A 17888-nucleotide genomic window follows, 5' to 3' on the forward strand; every position below is an offset into this window, starting at 1 on the left:
CCTACTGATTGATGGACCTGGAGTCCTACTGATTGATGGACCTGGAGTCCTACTGATTGATGGACCTGGAGTCCTACTGATTGATGGACCTGGAGTCCTACTGATTGATGGACCTGGAGTCCTACTGATTGATGGACCTGGAGTCCTACTGATGGACCTGGAGCCATACTGATGGACCTGGAGTCATACCGATGGACCTGGAGTCCTACTGGTTGATGGACCTGGAGTCCTACTGGTTGATGGACCTGGAGTCCTACTGGTTGATGGACCTGGAGTCCTACTGATGGACCTGGAGTCCTACTGATGGACCTGGAGTCCTACTGATGGACCTGGAGTCATACTGATTGATGGACCTGGAGTCATACTGATGGACCTGGAGTCCATCAACTGATGGACCTGGAGTCCTACTGATGGACCTGGAGTCATACTGATGGACCTGGAGCCATACTGATGGACCTGGAGTCCTACTGATGGACCTGGAGTCATACTGATGGACCTGGAGTCCTACTGGTTGATGGACCTGGAGTCCTACTGGTTGATGGACCTGGAGTCCTACTGATGGACCTGGAGCCATACTGATGGAGCCATACTGATGGACCTGGAGTCCTACTGATTGATGGACCTGGAGTCCTACTGATGGACCTGGAGTCCTACTGATGGACCTGGAGTCATACTGATGGACCTGGAGTCCTACTGGTTGATGGACCTGGAGTCCTACTGGTTGATGGACCTGGAGTCCTACTGGTTGATGGACCTGGAGTCCTACTGATGGAGCCATACTGATGGACCTGGAGTCCTACTGATGGACCTGGAGTCCTACTGATTGATGGACCTGGAGTCCTACTGATGGGCCTGGAGTCATACTGATGGACCTGGAGTCATACTGATGGACCTGGAGCCATACTGATGGACCTGGAGCCCTACTGATGGACCTGGAGTCCTACTGATGGACCTGGAATCCTACTGATGGACCTGGAGTCCTACTGATGGACCTGGAGTCCTACTGATGGACCTGGAGTCCTACTGATGGACCTGGAGTCATACTGATTGATGGACCTGGAGTCCATCAACTGATGGACCTGGAGTCCTACTGATGGACCTGGAGTCCTACTGATGGACCTGGAGTCCTACTGATGGACCTGGAGTCATACTGATTGATGGACCTGGAGTCATACTGATTGATGGACCTGGAGTCCATCAACTGATGGACCTGGAGTCATACTGATGGACCTGGAGCCATACTGATGGACCTGGAGCCATACTGATGGACCTGGAGTCCTACTGATGGACCTGGAGTCCTACTGATAGACCTGGAGTCCTACTGATGGACCTGGAGTCCTACTGATGGACCTGGAGTCCTACTGATTGATGGACCTGGAGCCATACTGATGGACCTGGAGTCCTACTGATTGATGGACCTGGAGCCATACTGATGGACCTGGAGTCCTACTGATGGACCTGGAGTCCTACTGATTGATGGACCTGGAGCCATACTGATGGACCTGGAGCCATACTGATGGACCTGGAGCCATACTGATGGACCTGGAGTCCTACTGATGGACCTGGAGTCCTACTGATGGACCTGGAGTCATATACCTCTGCTGGACCCATTCTTTAGTGGAATTATTTTCATGTTAAATCTATGGATTCCTGGTCAGTTGGGAATCAAACCTGCTGTATGGTCAGTTTGGCTGGACCCATTCTGTAGTGTTTCCAGTTAGCTATGGGTCATTGGGGGATTTGTTTACTGCAGAGTTATGTACTGACTTTGATTAGTGCCTTCATCTTAAGGTGAGAAAACCACCTAACTGCAAGTCACTCTGGGTAAGAGCGTGTGCTAAATGACTATGTAAATGTCTCTGTGTTTCCTGGATAGTGAGTACTATGCTACACCATTGATGGAGCTGTACATCTTGTTTTGTTCTGAATGAATCAGCTTAGAATGGATAAGGTCTCATGGATTCTTGCTGAGTTGCTGAAAATATTTCTCCAACAGTGACACAGTAGATGGTTGAAAATGCTTGCAGTGCTACATAATCTGGGTTATGTTGGAGCATTCAATGTAGCATGGTCAGAGACAAGGCCACAGCATTATACCACAAGGTCTGCTTTCTTTGCTGTCTTACAATGCTGGCTTTCTAAGCTATAATCAATGGTTGAAGAGTAAGGGATATTGCCAAACAACGATTATCTCAACCATTGTTCCCCAATAGGTCCTTCAGCATGTTTCACATACCCAACAACTCTCCAGCAGAGACTGAAAATGGCTGGGTTCCAAATGGCATCCATAGGGCTCTTAGTCTGGAAAACCCAACCCCAGGCAACAGGGACATGGGTCTGGTTTCAATGATGGACTCTTTTGGCTTAGAGGAACCATGCCCACATCTCTACTTTATCCACTTAAATAAAATACTAAATAGTAACTAGCCAGATGGAGATCAGAGTTTTTTCTTTCAGGAGTGCATTTTGTAATTGGCTACTGGCAAATTTGCATCAACTACCTTCAAAATCAAAAATCAAATCCAATTTATTTATATAGCCCTTCGTACATCAGCTGAAATCTCAAAGTGCTGTACAGAAACCCAGCCTAAAACCCCAAACAGCAAGCAATGCATGTGAAAGAAGCACGGTGGCTGGGAAAAACTCCCTAGGAAAAACTCCTGAGAAAGGCCAAAAACCTAGGAAGAAACCTAGAGAGGAACCAGGCTATGAGGGGTGGCCAGTCCTCTTCTGGCTGTGCCGGGTGGATATTATAACAGAACATGGTCAAGATGTTAAAATGTTCGTAAATGACCAGCATGGTCAAATAATAATAATCATAGTAGTTGTCGAGGGTGCAACAAGCACGTCCGGTGAACAGGTCAGGGTTCCGTAGCCGCAGGCAGAACAGTTGAAACTGGAGCAGCAGCATGGCCAGGTGGACTGGGGACAGCAAGGAGTCATCATGCCAGGTAGTCCTGAGGCATGGTCCTAGGGCTCAGGTCCTCCGAGAGAAAGAAAGAGAGAAAGAGAGAATTAGAGAGAGCATATTTACATTCACACAGGACACCGGATAAGACAAGAGAATTCTCCAGATGTAACAGACTGACCCTAGCCCCCCGACACATAAACTACTGCAGCATAAATACTGGAAGCTGAGACAGGAGGGATCAGAAGACACTGTGGCCCCATCCGATGATACCCCCGGACAGGGCCAAACAGGCAGGATATAACCCCACCCACTATGCCAAGGCACAGCCCCCACACCACTAGAGGGATATCTACAACCACCAACTTACCGTCCGAAGACAAGGCCGAGTATAGCCCACAAAGAACTCCGCCACGGCACAACCCAAGGGGGGGGCGCCAACCCAGACAGGAAGACCACGTCAGTGGCTCAACCTACTCAAGTGACGCACCCCTCCCATGGACGGCATGGAAGAACACCAGTAAGTCAGTGACTCAGCCCCTGTAAAAGGGTTAGAGGCAGAGAATCCCAGTGGGAAGAGGGGAACCGACAAGGCAGAGACAGCAAGGGTGGTTCGTTGCTCCAGCCTTTCCGTTCACCTTCACACTCCTGGGCCAGACTATACTTAATCATAGGACCTACTGAAGAGATAAGTCTTCAGTAAAGACTTAAAGGTTGAGACTGAGTCTGCGTCTCTCACATGGGTAGGCAGACCATTCCATAAAAATTGAGCTCTATAGGAGAAAGCCCTACCTCCAGCCGTTTGCTTAGAAATTCTAGGGACAATTAGGAGGCCTGCGTCTTGTGACCGTAGCGTACGTGTAGGTATGTACGGCAGGACCAAATCGGAAAGATAGGTAGGAGCAAGCCCATGTAATGCTTTGTAGGTTAGCAGTAAAACCTTGAAATCAGCCCTTGCCTTAACAGGAAGCCAGTGTAGGGAGGCTAGCACTGGAGTAATATGATCAAACTTTTTGGTTCTAGTCAGGATTCTAGCAGCCGTATTTAGCACTAACTGAAGTTTGTTTAGTGCTTTATCCGGGTAGCCGGAAAGTAGAGCATTGCAGTAGTCGAGCCTAGAAGTAACAAAAGCATGGATTAATTTTTCTGCGTCATTTTTGGACAGAAAGTTTCAGATTTTTGCAATGTTACGTAGATGGAAAAAAGCTGTCCTTGAAGCAGTCTTGATATGTTCTTCAAAAGAGAGATCAGGGTCCAGAGTAACGCCGAGGTCCTTCACAGTTTTATTTGAGACGACTGTACAACCATCCAGATTAATTGTCAGATTCAACAGAAGATCTCTTTGTTTCTTGGGACCTAGGACAAGCATCTCTGTTTTGTCCGAGTTTAAAAGTAGAAAATTTGCAGCCATCCACTTCCTTATGTCTGAAACACAGGCTTCTAGCGAGGGCAATTTTGGGGCTTCACCATGTTTCATTGAAATGTACAGCTGTGTGTCGTCCGCATAGCAGTGAAATTTAACATTATGTTTTCGAATGACATCCCCAAGAGGTAAAATATATAGTGAAAACAATAGTGGTCCTAGAATGGAACCTTGAGGAACACCGAAATTTACAATTGATTTGTCAGAGGATGAACCATTCACAGAGACAAACTGATATCTTTCCGACAGATAAGATCTAAACCAGGCCAGAACTTGTCCATGTAGACCAATTTGGGTTTCCAATCTCTCCAAAAGAATGTGGTGATCGATGGTATCAAAAGCGGCACTAAGATCTAAGAGCATGAGGACAGATGCAGAGCCTCGGTCTGACGTCATTAAAAGGTCATTTACCACCTTCACAAGTGCAGTCTCAGTGCTATGATGGGGTCTAAAACCAGACTGAAGCGTTTCGTATACATTGTTTGTCTTCAGGAAGGCAGTGAGTTGCTGCGCAACAACTTTTTCTAAAATTTTTGAGAGGAATGGAAGATTCGATATAGGCCGATAGTTTTTTATAATTTCTGGGTCAAGATTCGGCTTTTTCAAGAGAGGCTTTATTACTGCCACTTTTAGTGAGCTTGGTACACATCCGGTGGATAGAGAGCCGTTTATTATGTTCAACATAGGAGGGCCAAGCACAGGAAGCAGCTCTTTCAGTAGTTTAGTTGGAATAGGGTCCAGTATGCAGCTTGAGGGTTTGGAGGCCATGATTATTTTCATCATTATGGCAAGAGATATAGTACTAAAACACTTTAGTATCTCCCTTGATCCTAGGTCCTGGCAGAGTTGTGCAGACTCAGGACAATGGAGCCCTGGAGGAATACCCAGATTTAAAGAGGAGTCCGTAATTTGCTTTCTAATGATCATGATCTTTTCCTCAAAGAAGTTCATAAATTTATTACTGCTGAAGTGAAAGCCATCCTCCATTTGCGAATGCTGCTTTTTAGTTAGCTTTGCGACAGTGTCAAAAAGAAATTTCGGATTGTTCTTATTTTCCTCAATTAAGTTGGAAAAATAGGATGATCGTGCAGCAGTGAGGGCTCTTCGATACTGCACGGTACTGTCTTTCCAAGCTAGTCGGAAGACTTCCAGTTTAGTGTGGCGCCATTTCCGTTCCAATTTTCTGGAAGCTTACTTCAGAGCTCGTGTATTTTCTGTATACCAGGGAGCTAGTTTCTTATGACAGATGTTTTTAATTTTTAGGGGTGCAACTGCATCTAGGGTATTGCGCAAGGTTAAATTGAGTTCCTCGGTTAGGTGGTTAACTGATTCTTGTCCTCTGACGTCCTTGGGTAGGCAGAGGGAGTCTGGAAGGGCATCAAGGAATCTTTGGGTTGTCTGAGAATTTATAGCACGACTTTTAATCTTCCTTGGTTGGGGTCTGAGCAGATTATTTGTTGCAATTGTAAACGCAATAAAATGGTGGTCCGATAATCCAGGATTATGAGGAAAAACATTAAGATCCACAACATTTATTCCATGGGACAAAACTAGGTCCAGAGTATGACTGTGGCAGTGAGTAGGTCCAGAGACATGTTGGACAAAACCCACTGAGTCGATGATGGCTCCGAAAGCCTTTTGGAGTGGGTCTGTGGACTTTTCCATGTGAATGTTAAAGTCACCAAAAATTAGAATATTATCTGCTATGACTACAAGATCCGATAGGAATTCGGGGAACTCAGTAAGGAACACTGCATATGGCCCAGGAGGCCTGTAAACAGTAGCTATAAAAAGTGATTGAGTAGGCTGCATAGATTTCATGACTAGAAGCTCAAAAGACGAAAACGTCATTGTTTTTTTTTTGTAAATTGAAATTTGCTATCGTAAATGTTAGCAACACCTCCGCCTTTGCCGGATGCACGGGGGGTATGGTCACTAGTGTAACCAGGGGGTGAGGCCTCATTTAGCACAGTAAATTCATCAGGCTTAAGCCATGTTTCAGTCAGGCCAATCACATCAAGATTATGATCAGTGATTAGTTCATTGACTATAACTGCCTTGGAAGTGAGGGATCTAACATTAAGTAACCCAATTTTGAGATGTGAAGTATCACAATCTCTTTCAATAATGGCAGGAATGGAGGAGGTCTTTATACTAGTAAGATTACTGAAGCGAACACCGCCATTTTTAATTTTGCCCAACCTAGATCGAGGCACAGACACGGTCTCAATGGGGAAAGCTGAGCTGACTACGCTAACTGTGCTAGTGGCAGACTCCACTAAGCTGGCAGGCTGGCTAACAGCCTGTTGCCTGGCCTGCACCCTATTTCATTGTGGAGCTAGAGGAGTTAGAGCCCTGTCTATGTTCGTAGATAAGATGAGAGCACCCCTCCAGCTAGGATGGAGTCCGTCACTCCTCAGCAGGCCAGGCTTGGTCCTGTTTGTGGGTGAATCCCAGAAAGAGGGCCAGTTATCTACAAATTCTATCTTTTGGGAGGGGCAGAAAACAGTTTTCATCCAGCGATTGAGTTGTGAGACTCTGCTGTAGAGCTCATCACTCCCCCTAACTGGGAGGGGGCCAGAGACAATTAATCGATGCCGACACATCTTTCTAGCTGATTTACATGCTGAAGCTATGTTGCGCTTGGTGACCTCTGACTGTTTCATCCTAACATCGTTGGTGCCGACATGGATAACAATATCTCTATACTCTCTACACTCGCCAGTTTTAGCTTTAGCCAGCACCGTCTTTAGATTAGCCTTAACGTCGGTAGCCCTGCCCCCTGGTAAACAGTGTATGATCGCTGGATGATTAGTTTTAAGTCTAATACTGCGGGTAATGGAGTCGCCAATGACTAGGGTTTTCAATTTGTCAGAGCTAATGGTGGGAGCCGTCGGCGTCTCAGACCCCACAACGGGAGGAGCAGAGACCAGAGAAGTCTCGGCCTCCGACTCCGACTCGCTTAACGGGGAGAACCGGTTGAAAGTTTCTGTCGGCTTAATAAGCGACACCGGTTGAGCATTCCTACAGCGTTTCCCTCCAGAAACCATGAGAAAGATGTCCGGCTGCGGGGACCGTGCGAGGGGGTTTATACTAACGTTACTATCTGTACTTGCTGGTGGCACAGACGCTGTTTCATCCTTTCCTACACTGAAATTACCCTTGCCTAACGATTGCGTCTGAAGCTGGGCTTGCAACACAGCTATCCTTGCCGTAAGGCGATCGTTCTCCTGTATATTATGAGTACAACGACTGCAATTAGAAGGCATCATGTTAATGTTACTTAGCTTCGGCTGTTTGAAGTCCTGACGAACCATGTCCAGATAAAACCTCCGGGGTAGGAAAGTTGAAAAAAATAAAATAAAATAAAAGTTGAGTGAGGGAAAAAGTAAAAATATACGGTAATGAAAAAGTAAAAACCGTCAGGTAGCAAAGTAAAACCACTGCAAAGGCTTTGCCTGGAAACGTTGGTTTTGAATCGCGACGTTGTGGCTTGTGATTTGTTAGGAGAGTTGCCTGTCTGAAGAGGACCCACCCCAGAAGTTGCCAAAAGAGTCACTGTTGCCGGGTCGGGTTTTCCAGACTAAAGGGGCTCTGGTCAAAAGTAGTGCACTATATAGGGAATAAGGAATATGGGGCTCTGGTCAGAAGTACTACACAATAAAGGGAATAGGGTACCACTGTTTGGGACGCAGCCAATGTCTTCAGCAGTTTCTCCATAGACTCATATGGTCTCCATAACCTTAGTGTTTACCATTTGTCATTCCCGGTGCATCTTTAAAGTAAATATTGGAATGTAAATACCTCATTAGCACCCCATATCTTCTAGTAACAGCATTTCTGATTCCACGTAGGCTAAATGTATGTAAATGTTAAAACCATAGCCGTCTGAGTTGAATTTATCCGAAGTATATTTGTGGTGAAAAAAATGTAGGTCAAATAAATAGTGAGTAAGTGGCCAACTTCAAAGAGCTACCTGATCTAAACAGAACTGAGTCTGAAATGGGACCCTATTCCCTATATAGTGCACTTCTTTTGACCAGGGTCCGCATAGGGAATAGGGTCCCATTTTAGACTCAGTTCTATTTAGATTAGGTAGCTCTTTGAAGTTGGTCACTTACTCACTATTTAGTTTTGTTCAGCCAAGTCAAGACTTATCTACTTTGATCAAGTCAGAGCAGCGGCTCTTTCAGTGTCACAGAATAATTTCCAGACACCCTGTGGACCGAGCAATTTGCTGGATTAGTCCATAGGCATTGTATATGTTTATAAATCATTGGATTAGCCTACAGGCTAGTTAAGTCTACAGGCTAGTTAAGTCTGCAGGCTAGTTAAGTCAACAGTTAGTGTGTGTGTTGGGGTCCTATTGGGCTCTTGTTAGGATGGAGGTCCTCTTTTGGTTGGTTAGGGCTAAGGTCCTAATGGAGATCCTCTTTTGGTTGGTTAGGGCTAGGGTCCTAATGGAGGTCCTCTTTTGGTTGGTTAGGGCTAGGGTCCTAATGGAGGTCCTCTTTTGGTTGGTTAGGGCTAGGGTCCTAATGGAGGTCCTCTTTTGGTTGGTTAGGGTCCATTGTAAATGGCAGGTAGAGTAAACTCAACAAGCTGTGACCCTTTTAATGGTGGTACTGCTTACCATCAGTGGACAGTTACATTTACATTTTAGGCATTTAGCAGACACTCTTATCCAGAGCAACTTACAGTAGTGAATGCATACATTTCATACATTTTTCTTTTCTGGTCCCCCATGGGAATCGAACCCACAACCCTGGCGTTGCAAACACCATGCTCTACCAACTGAGCCACACAGTTTGTTGACCAACCATGAGTCAGCTTGACCCAGCTCCAGGTCTCTAGGGAAGTCAGGGCTTCACTGCTCCAGTTGTCTAGGGAAGTAACCTCCTCAGGGCTTCACTGCTCCAGTTCTCTAGGGAAGTAACCTCCTCAGGGCTTCACTGCTCCAGTTCTCTAGGGAAGTAACCTCCTCAGGGCTTCACTGCTCCAGTTCTCTAGGGAAGTAACCTCCTCAGGGCTTCACTGCTCCAGTTCTCTAGGGAAGTAATCTCCTCAGGGCTTCACTGCTCCAGTTCTCTAGGGAAGTAACCTCCTCAGGGCTTCACTGCTCCAGTTCTCTAGGGAAGTAACCCCCTCAGGGCTTCACTGCTCCAGTTCTCTAGGGAAGTAACCTCCTCAGGGCTTCACTGCTCCAGTTCTCTAGGGAAGTAACCTCCTCAGGGCTTCACTGCTCCAGTTCTCTAGGGAAGTAACCTCCTCAGGGCTTCACTGTTCCAGTTCTCTTGGGAAGTAACCCCCTCAGGGCTTCACTGCTCCAGTTCTCTAGGGAAGTAACCTCCTCAGGGCTTCACTGCTCCAGTTCTCTAGGGAAGTAACCTCCTCAGGGCTTCACTGCTCCAGTTCTCTAGGGAAGTAACCCCCTCAGGGCTTCACTGCTCCAGTTCTCTAGGGAAGAGCCGGAGCAGAAGGGGGATGTTGCTTCTCCACCTTCACAGCGGAATACTAGACTTACGTGTTGCCAGGCTGATGAGGAGTGAGAGACCAGGTGTCGCGCAGAGCGAGAGACCAGGTGTCGCGCAGAGCGATAGACCAGGTGTCGCGCAGAGCGAGAGAGAGAGAGAGGAGAGGAGAGTTGGGTCAAATATCTATTTTTTTCTTCAAATATTATAAAACATGTTAATTGATTTAGGTGTAAGTAGAATTGAAAACAACTGTGTTGGTTCAGGAGGAGCCAGAAGGAGGAATAATTATGTATTATCCACTATCACCAGGAAACAGGGTCAGTTGGGATCAGCTTTATCCTAAATCAAGTGTTTGATCAAAAGTGCAGTGTTCCTTTTCTGTTGCTCATGGGTTGATTGTTACTGTAGGAGCATTTGGCTTCACGAGACAATTCTGTTTACATCCGACTGCTTGGAAGGAGAGAGAGAGGGGGAAGGAGAGAGCGGGAGAGAGAGAGAGAGCGGGAGAGAGAGAGTCTCACCCGCAACCTCCGAAGGTGGCTTAAGAGACGTGAGAAGTTTATGCTTCAGTAGTAGGTCTAAAGGTATTTTTTGGGCAACCTCTAGAGAATATACTGTAGTGTAAAAACGCTCTAAAGTGGACCAGTAAAACCACTGTGTTGGTCAGATTGAAGGACCAGTTAAACCACTGTGTTGGTCAGATAGAAGGACCAGTAAAACCACTGTGTTGGTCAGATAGAAGAACCAGTAAAACCACTGTGTTGGTCAGATTGAAGGACCAGTTAAACCACTGTGTTGGTCAGATAAAAGGACCAGTAAAACCACTGTGTTGGTCAGATTGAAGGACCAGTAAAACCACTGTGTTGGTCAGATAGAAGGACCAGTAAAACCACTGTGTTGGTCAGATAGAAGAACCAGTAAAACCACTGTGTTGGTCAGATTGAAGGACCAGTTAAACCACTGTGTTGGACAGATAAAAGGACCAGTAAAACCACTGTGTTGGTCAGATTGAAGGACCAGTAAAACCACTGTGTTGGTCAGATAGAAGGACCAGTAAAACCACTGTGTTGGTCAGATAGAAGGACCAGTAAAACCACTGTGTTGGTCAGATAGAAGGACCAGTAAAACCACTGTGTTGGTCAGATAGAAGGACCAGTAAAACCACTGTGTTGGTCAGATAGAAGGACCAGTAAAACCACTGTGTTGGTCAGATTGAAGGACCAGTAAAACCACTGTGTTGATCAGATAGAAGGACCAGTAAAACCACTGTGTTGGTCAGATAGAAGGACCAGTTAAACCACTGTGTTGGTCAGATTGAAGGACCAGTAAAACCACTGTGTTGGTCAGATTGAAGGACCAGTAAAACCACTGTGTTGGTCAGATTGAAGGACCAGTAAAACCACTGTGTTGGTCAGATAGAAGGACCAGTAAACCCACTGTGTTGGTCAGATAGAAGGACCAGTTATGTAGGATGTTAACAGGACATTGACCCTGTGGTTATGTAGGATGTTAACAGGACATTGACCCTGTGGTTATGTAGGATGTTAACAGAACATTGACCCTGTGTATCTCCTGTGGTTATGTAGGATGTTAACAGAACATTGACCCTGTGTATCTCCTGTGGTTATGTAGGATGTTAACAGGACATTGACCCTGTGTATCTCCTGTGGTTATGTAGAATGTTAACAGGACATTGACCCTGTGGTTATGTAGGATGTTAACAGAACATTGACCCCGTGTATCTCCTGTGGTTATGTAGGATGTTAACAGGACATTGACCCTGTGGTTATGTAGGATGTTAACAGAACATTGACCCTGTGGTTATGTAGGATGTTAACAGAACATTGACCCTGTGTATCTCCTGTGGTTATGTAGGATGTTAACAGAACATTGACCCTGTGGTTATGTAGGATGTTAACAGAACATTGACCCTGTGGTTATGTAGGATGTTAACAGAACATTGACCCTGTGGTTATGTAGGATGTTAACAGAACATTGACCCTGTGGTTATGTAGGATGTTAACAGGACATTGACCCTGTGGTTATGTAGGATGTTAACAGGACATTGACCCTGTGGTTATGTAGGATGTTAACAGGACATTGAAAGTAGAGTTAAATGCAACTGTTTTGGTCAGAGATCACTCACAAATAAAGTGCATTGATGTTTCATCCCGTTCTGTTCTTAACTCGTTGTTTCCTGTGTGTGTCTCCTGCTGTGGTTGTGTGGGTGACCTCAACCAGCTGTCTTCTAACCAATAGCTGTCTTTCCTGTTCCTCCTGTGATCCTCCTGCTGTGGCTCTCCCAGGTGGCTGCTCTGCTCTGGTCTTTACTCATTGTGTTTCTCTCCTCCTGTGATCCTCCTGCTGTGGCTCTCCCAGGTGGCTGCTCTGCTCTGGTCTTTACTCATTGTGTTTCTCTCCTCCTGTGATCCTCCTGCTGTGGCTCTCCCAGGTGGCTGCTCTGCTCTGGTCTTTACTCATTGTGTTTCTCTCCTCCTGTGTTCCTCCTGCTGTGGCTCTCCCAGGTGGCTGCTCTGCTCTGGTCTTTACATTGTGTTTCGGTCCTCCTGTGATCCTCCTGCTGTGGCTCTCCCAGGTGGCTGCTCTGCTCTGGTCTTTGCTCATTGTGTTTCTCTCCTCCTGTGATCCTCCTGCTGTGGCTCTCCCAGGTGGCTGCTCTGCTCTGGTCTTTGCTCATTGTGTTTCTCTCCTCCTGTGTTCCTCCTGCTGTGGCTCTCCCAGGTGGCTGCTCTGCTCTGGTCTTTGCTCATTGTGTTTCTCTCCTCCTGTGATCCTCCTGCTGTGGCTCTCCCAGGTGGCCGCTCTGCTCCGGTCTTTACTCATTGTGTTTCTCTCCTCCTGTGATCCTCCTGCTGTGGCTCTCCCAGGTGGCTGCTCTGCTCTGGTCTTTACTCATTGTGTTTCTCTCCTCCTGTGATCCTCCTGCTGTGGCTCTCCCAGGTGGCTGCTCTGCTCTGGTCTTTACTCATTGTGTTTCTCTCCTCCTGTGATCCTCCTGCTGTGGCTCTCCCAGGTGGCTGCTCTGCTCTGGTATTTGCTCATTGTGTTTCTCTCCTCCTGTGATCCTCCTGCTGTGGCTCTCCCAGGTGGCTGCTCTGCTCTGGTCTTTGCTCATTGTGTGTGGATCCTTCTTGAATCGCGTTCTGTTCATGTCTTCCTCCTGTTCCTCCTGCTGTGGTCTTTACATTGTGTTTCTGTCCTCCTGTGTTCCTCCTGTTTATCCTGCTGTGGTCTTTACATTGTGTTTCTGTCCTCCTGTGTTCCTCCTGTTTCTCCTGCTGTGGTCTTTACATTGTGTTTCTGTCCTCCTGTGTTCCTCCTGTTCCTCCTGCTGTGGTCTTTACATTGTGTTTCTCTCCTCCTGTGTTCCTCCTGTTCCTCCTGCTGTGGTCTTTACATTGTGTTTCTGTCCTCCTGTGTTCCTCCTGTTTATCCTGCTGTGGTCTTTACATTGTGTTTCTGTCCTCCTGTGTTCCTCCTGTTCCTCCTGCTGTGGTCTTTACATTGTGTTTCTCTCCTCCTGTTCCTCCTGCTGTGGTCTTTACATTGTGTATCTCTCCTCCTGTGTTCCTCCTGTAGGTGGCAGCCAGGGCCGGGGTGTACGACCTTCTCAACCAGCTGGGTTTCTCTGAGTTTGAGAACCTTCGGGACACGCCACTCGCCAGGCTCCGCTGCCGCTGGCAACGACAGAACATCCAATCACGTCCCTTCAGGGGGGCGTTCATCTGAGCTGAGATCACTGTGAACTGCCAGACTATGGCTGCTTCTGAAATGGTACTCTATTCCCTATGTAGTTCACTACTTTTGACCAGAGCCCTCTGCACTCTAAAGGGATTAGGGTGCCATTTTATGCAACCTATGTCCTCCTGTGCTTTTCTTTTTTTATACCTTTAAAATGCAATAATGCTTTGTATTTTAAAATGTGCTTTGTATTTTACCCTCATATCACTCCGATACTGTATTATTATAATAGTGCTTTTTTCAAACCCACTACCAATGTAATTTAGTGTTTGAATGGATTACTGTTTTAGTACTGTCAGTTGGTATTTCCTGGTTCTGATGCGTCTGTTCTGACTGACGCCAAGATTCAAGCTGACATTTAGTCTCATTTGCTCTATTGTTTCATTGTTAATATAGGAGGAGAATGAATTCATATTTAGTCCTTTTTGTTTAATGAAAGAACAGGCGAGAACTGCCTCATTAGTATGGGCCATATAGGTTTATCAAAGGAGGTGTATATTCACCTGGCAGAACAAACAGCTTAGGGGTTGAAATGAAGGTTTAAAGTAGGGTTACATTTAGGGTTAGAAACAAGGGTTATGTTAAGGTTAGTTTGAGGTTACGCTAAGGGTTAGAGGTAGGGAAAGGCTTAAACTTTGGGTTAGCGGAACTCCACCGCCATAAATATTCTGCCGGTTAAATAGACACCACCTTAACCAGAAGACAGAATTGGATTTGTCTGTACTAGAATGTATTTGAAAGTTTCTCCAGTTTAAAATATAGTTGAAACTGCAGACTTTTAAAATGACAGCTTCTTTGTTTAGATTGAATACATTTCTGTTACTTTTAATTAACATACAGTATCAGTGTCTCCAAGTCCACTCCCAAGTATTGGTTTGCCAAACTGCTGTAGATGCTGCCAAAGCTAAGCTTCTGCTCTGTGTTTTACTGCTGTTTGCATGTGCCTCGGTCCTCAGTTCTTCACAGACGTTTCTCCAATCATTAAAGGGGTAATCTGCATAAGGTTCATCCATTTTTAGATATTCAATAATGATATATACCAATTGATCCTTGAAGAATATAACTTCTAAACGCCTCGCGTTAAATCCAACTGTCGTACCCCATCAGAACCCGTAATATACGCTTGTTTTACTCCAAGGTTTGTAAACGATGTCAATGTAAACACTGTATAGCCTCAAAACATGGTTCAACTATAATGTTGATATCATGGATGGTCTGTCCTTGTATCCATGGCGCCGTCTATGAATTTGAGTGGTTACATTTTTCCAGCACCATCCCTCAGCCTTTTACCAAAACAGTGGTGGGGTGGACACTTTGTGTTTTGAACTGTGAATTTCCCCTTTTTAAAGGGTTAATATGGGATTGAAACAATAACAAAGCCGTCTCTCTGCCACCTGTTTCGGTAAACAGCTGAGGGATGGAACTGGAGAAATGGAGCCACTCTCAAATTCACAGACTGAGCTCTAAGCAGTGACCATATATATCTACTAATCCCAGATTCTTCCTTTAACTGATATCTCTGCATCCTTGGAACAGCTGCTGAAACCATTCATGCAACCCACTCATTTGAGGTTTCCAACTTCAGTAAAAGGTGCCCCCCCCCCCCCCCCCTCATCTTGGGATATTGGGTGTGTCCCAAATTTCACCCCATTCCAAACAGTAGTGCACTACTTTTGACGTGGGTCCATTGTGCTCTGGTCAAAAGTAGTGCAGTAACTAGTCGTCCACCCCCACACGGTGTCCTCTTCTCTCCCATCTCCTGCCGTCTTCTGTCTGTGTTGTTATGAACTGCATTTTTAGGTGTGTCAACAAAATATTATGAGGATATTTTGAAAATCAGCCTCCAAGAACGTGTGTGTGTGTGTGTATATATATATATATATATATATATATATATATATATATATATATATATATATATATATATAATGTCAGTAAATAAATGCCGTTTGTTTTCACAAAAAGTCAGTTCTGAGGGCTTCTGGGAAGGATGTGTCCTTTAGGAGGAAAGCTATGGCCTGAGGGACAGTCTGTTTGTACTGTCATGCCAACTACTTGGCACTCATTGTCATACCAAACATGTTTTTCTTGACAACGACAGCAGTGGAGTTAGCAAGAGCACAAACAGATCTGGGATCAGGAATGTTATACCCCAAAACAACACACTATTATCATTAAGCACACTAAAGCTATGTAATGGTTATCAAATGTCCGTCGACAGGAATCCACTTCAGCTACTATCATGTATTGTGTAAGCTATACCTGATACATGTTTTTACAGTATTTCCAGCCAGAGTACAGTGATAGTCTGCAGAACAACAGTAGTCTGTGGATCAGGCTGGTGTGAAACTGTACAAACAACACTTACTGTAAGTTTGCTATTTGTGAACTAAATTATTCCAACACAGCCTCGAATGCGTCCCAAATGGCACTCTATTCCCTTTTTAGTGCACTGCTTTTGACCAGGGTCAATAGGGAATAGGGTCAGAAGTAGTGTACTGCGTAGGGAATAGGGTGCCGTTTGGGACACAGTCCCGTCTCTCTGTGGGTGCAGGATCTGTTTTGCATTAGAGGGCTGGGGGATGACTGTTTTATTGAGGAGTCCTGGGTTGTGTTCACTAGACACCGAATGGAAGAAAACAGACCAAAACGGGAAAGGACTACCTGAACTTGTCCAATCAGAAACGCACCTTTTCGTTGGCAAAACGTTTTCAATTGTAAAAAAAAAACATTTTGCTACAGTGTGCACACACGAGTAGGACTTAAAGCTGTCGTTAATGGACAGTGGAGAGGCCGGACTTAAGTCTCCATGACTCATAACCATAAAGGGCTGGGGGGGGGGGGGGTTTCTGTGATGTCATTGGGCTTGCTCCACTCCCCACTCCAGTAGGAACCAAATGATACGTCTGGGCTGGATGGTCTTCAGCACAAATCTACATGTGGAAGCTGCCACGTCAGCCATATTTTACTATCAATTGGTAATGGTTACTGATACTCTTTCTCCATTGGCAGGACTTCCTGGGGGACATTTGGGCCGGCACCCGATTCCCTGTATTGTGCACTAATGTTGATACATTTTGTCAAAAGTAGTGTACACTATGCAGTGTACTACATAGTGAATAGGGTGTGATTTGGGATGAAGCCTTACTATATCTTACACCCACAGGAAGGGCTGTATAATAATGTGTTCATGATAGCAGCAATGCATTCCTGCTTGTAATGCAACCATCATTCAGCTTTGAGAAACATCCAATGTCCAATCAGTTTACCGTGTTCTTCACCTATCATCGTACATTACTATTTAAACAGCCACGTTACTGCTCTCCTTATCAAATACATCGTACATTACTATTTAAACAGCCACGTTACTGCTCTCCTTATCAAATACATCATACATTACTATTTAAACAGCCACGTTATCGCTCTCCTTATCAAATACATCATACATTACTATTTAAACAGCCACGTTATCGCTCTCCTCATCAAATACATCGTACATTACTATTTAAACAGCCACGTTACTGCTCTCCTTATCAAATACATCATACATTACTATTTAAACAGCCACGTTATCGCTCTCCTTATCAAATACATCATACATTACTATTTAAACAGCCACGTCACCGCTCTCCTTATCAAATACATCATACATTACTATTTAAACAGCCACGTTATCGCTCTCCTTATCAAATACATCATACATTACTATTTAAACAGCCATGTTACCGCTCTCCTTATCAAATACATCATACATTACTATTTAAACAGCCACGTTATCGCTCTCCTTATCAAATACATCATACATTACTATTTAAACAGCCACGTTATCGCTCTCCTTATCAAATACATCATACATTACTATTTAAACAGCCATGTTACTGCTCTCCTTATCAAATACATCATACATTACTATTTAAACAGCCACGTTATCGCTCTCCTTATCAAATACATCATACATTACTATTTAAACAGCCACGTTATCGCTCTCCTCATCAAATACATCATACATTACTATTTAAACAGCCATGTTACTGCTCTCCTTATCAAATACATCATACATTACTATTTAAACAGCCATGTTACTGCTCTCCTTATCAAATACATTACTATTTAAACAGCCACGTTACTGCTCTCCTCATCAAATACATCATACATTACTATTTAAACAGCCATGTTACTGCTCTCCTTATCAAATACATCATACATTACTATTTAAACAGCCATGTTACTGCTCTCCTTATCAAATACATCATACATTACTATTTAAACAGCCACGTTACTGCTCTCCTTATCAAATACATCATACATTACTATTTAAACA

General features: G+C 44.9%; 1 protein-coding gene across 2 annotated transcripts in view; it reads left to right on the forward strand.

The window, feature by feature from the left end:
• The window catches only part of LOC115190207 (paladin), a 146331-nt gene extending 131758 nt beyond the window's left edge, over window positions 1-14573 (forward strand). The window contains exon 20 of one of the 2 annotated variants that reach the window (XM_029748705.1): window positions 13406-13555. In XM_029748705.1, the coding sequence (XP_029604565.1) occupies window positions 13406-13555 (150 nt within the window). Of the gene's footprint in view, window positions 1-13405 lie in introns of both variants that reach the window. The other variant, XM_029748704.1, reaches the window with a different exon arrangement.
• The last annotated feature ends 3315 nt before the right edge of the window (window positions 14574-17888 follow it).

The sequence above is a fragment of the Salmo trutta genome, unplaced genomic scaffold, assembly GCF_901001165.1.
Source record: "Salmo trutta unplaced genomic scaffold, fSalTru1.1, whole genome shotgun sequence".
Classification (NCBI taxonomy): domain Eukaryota; kingdom Metazoa; phylum Chordata; class Actinopteri; order Salmoniformes; family Salmonidae; genus Salmo; species Salmo trutta.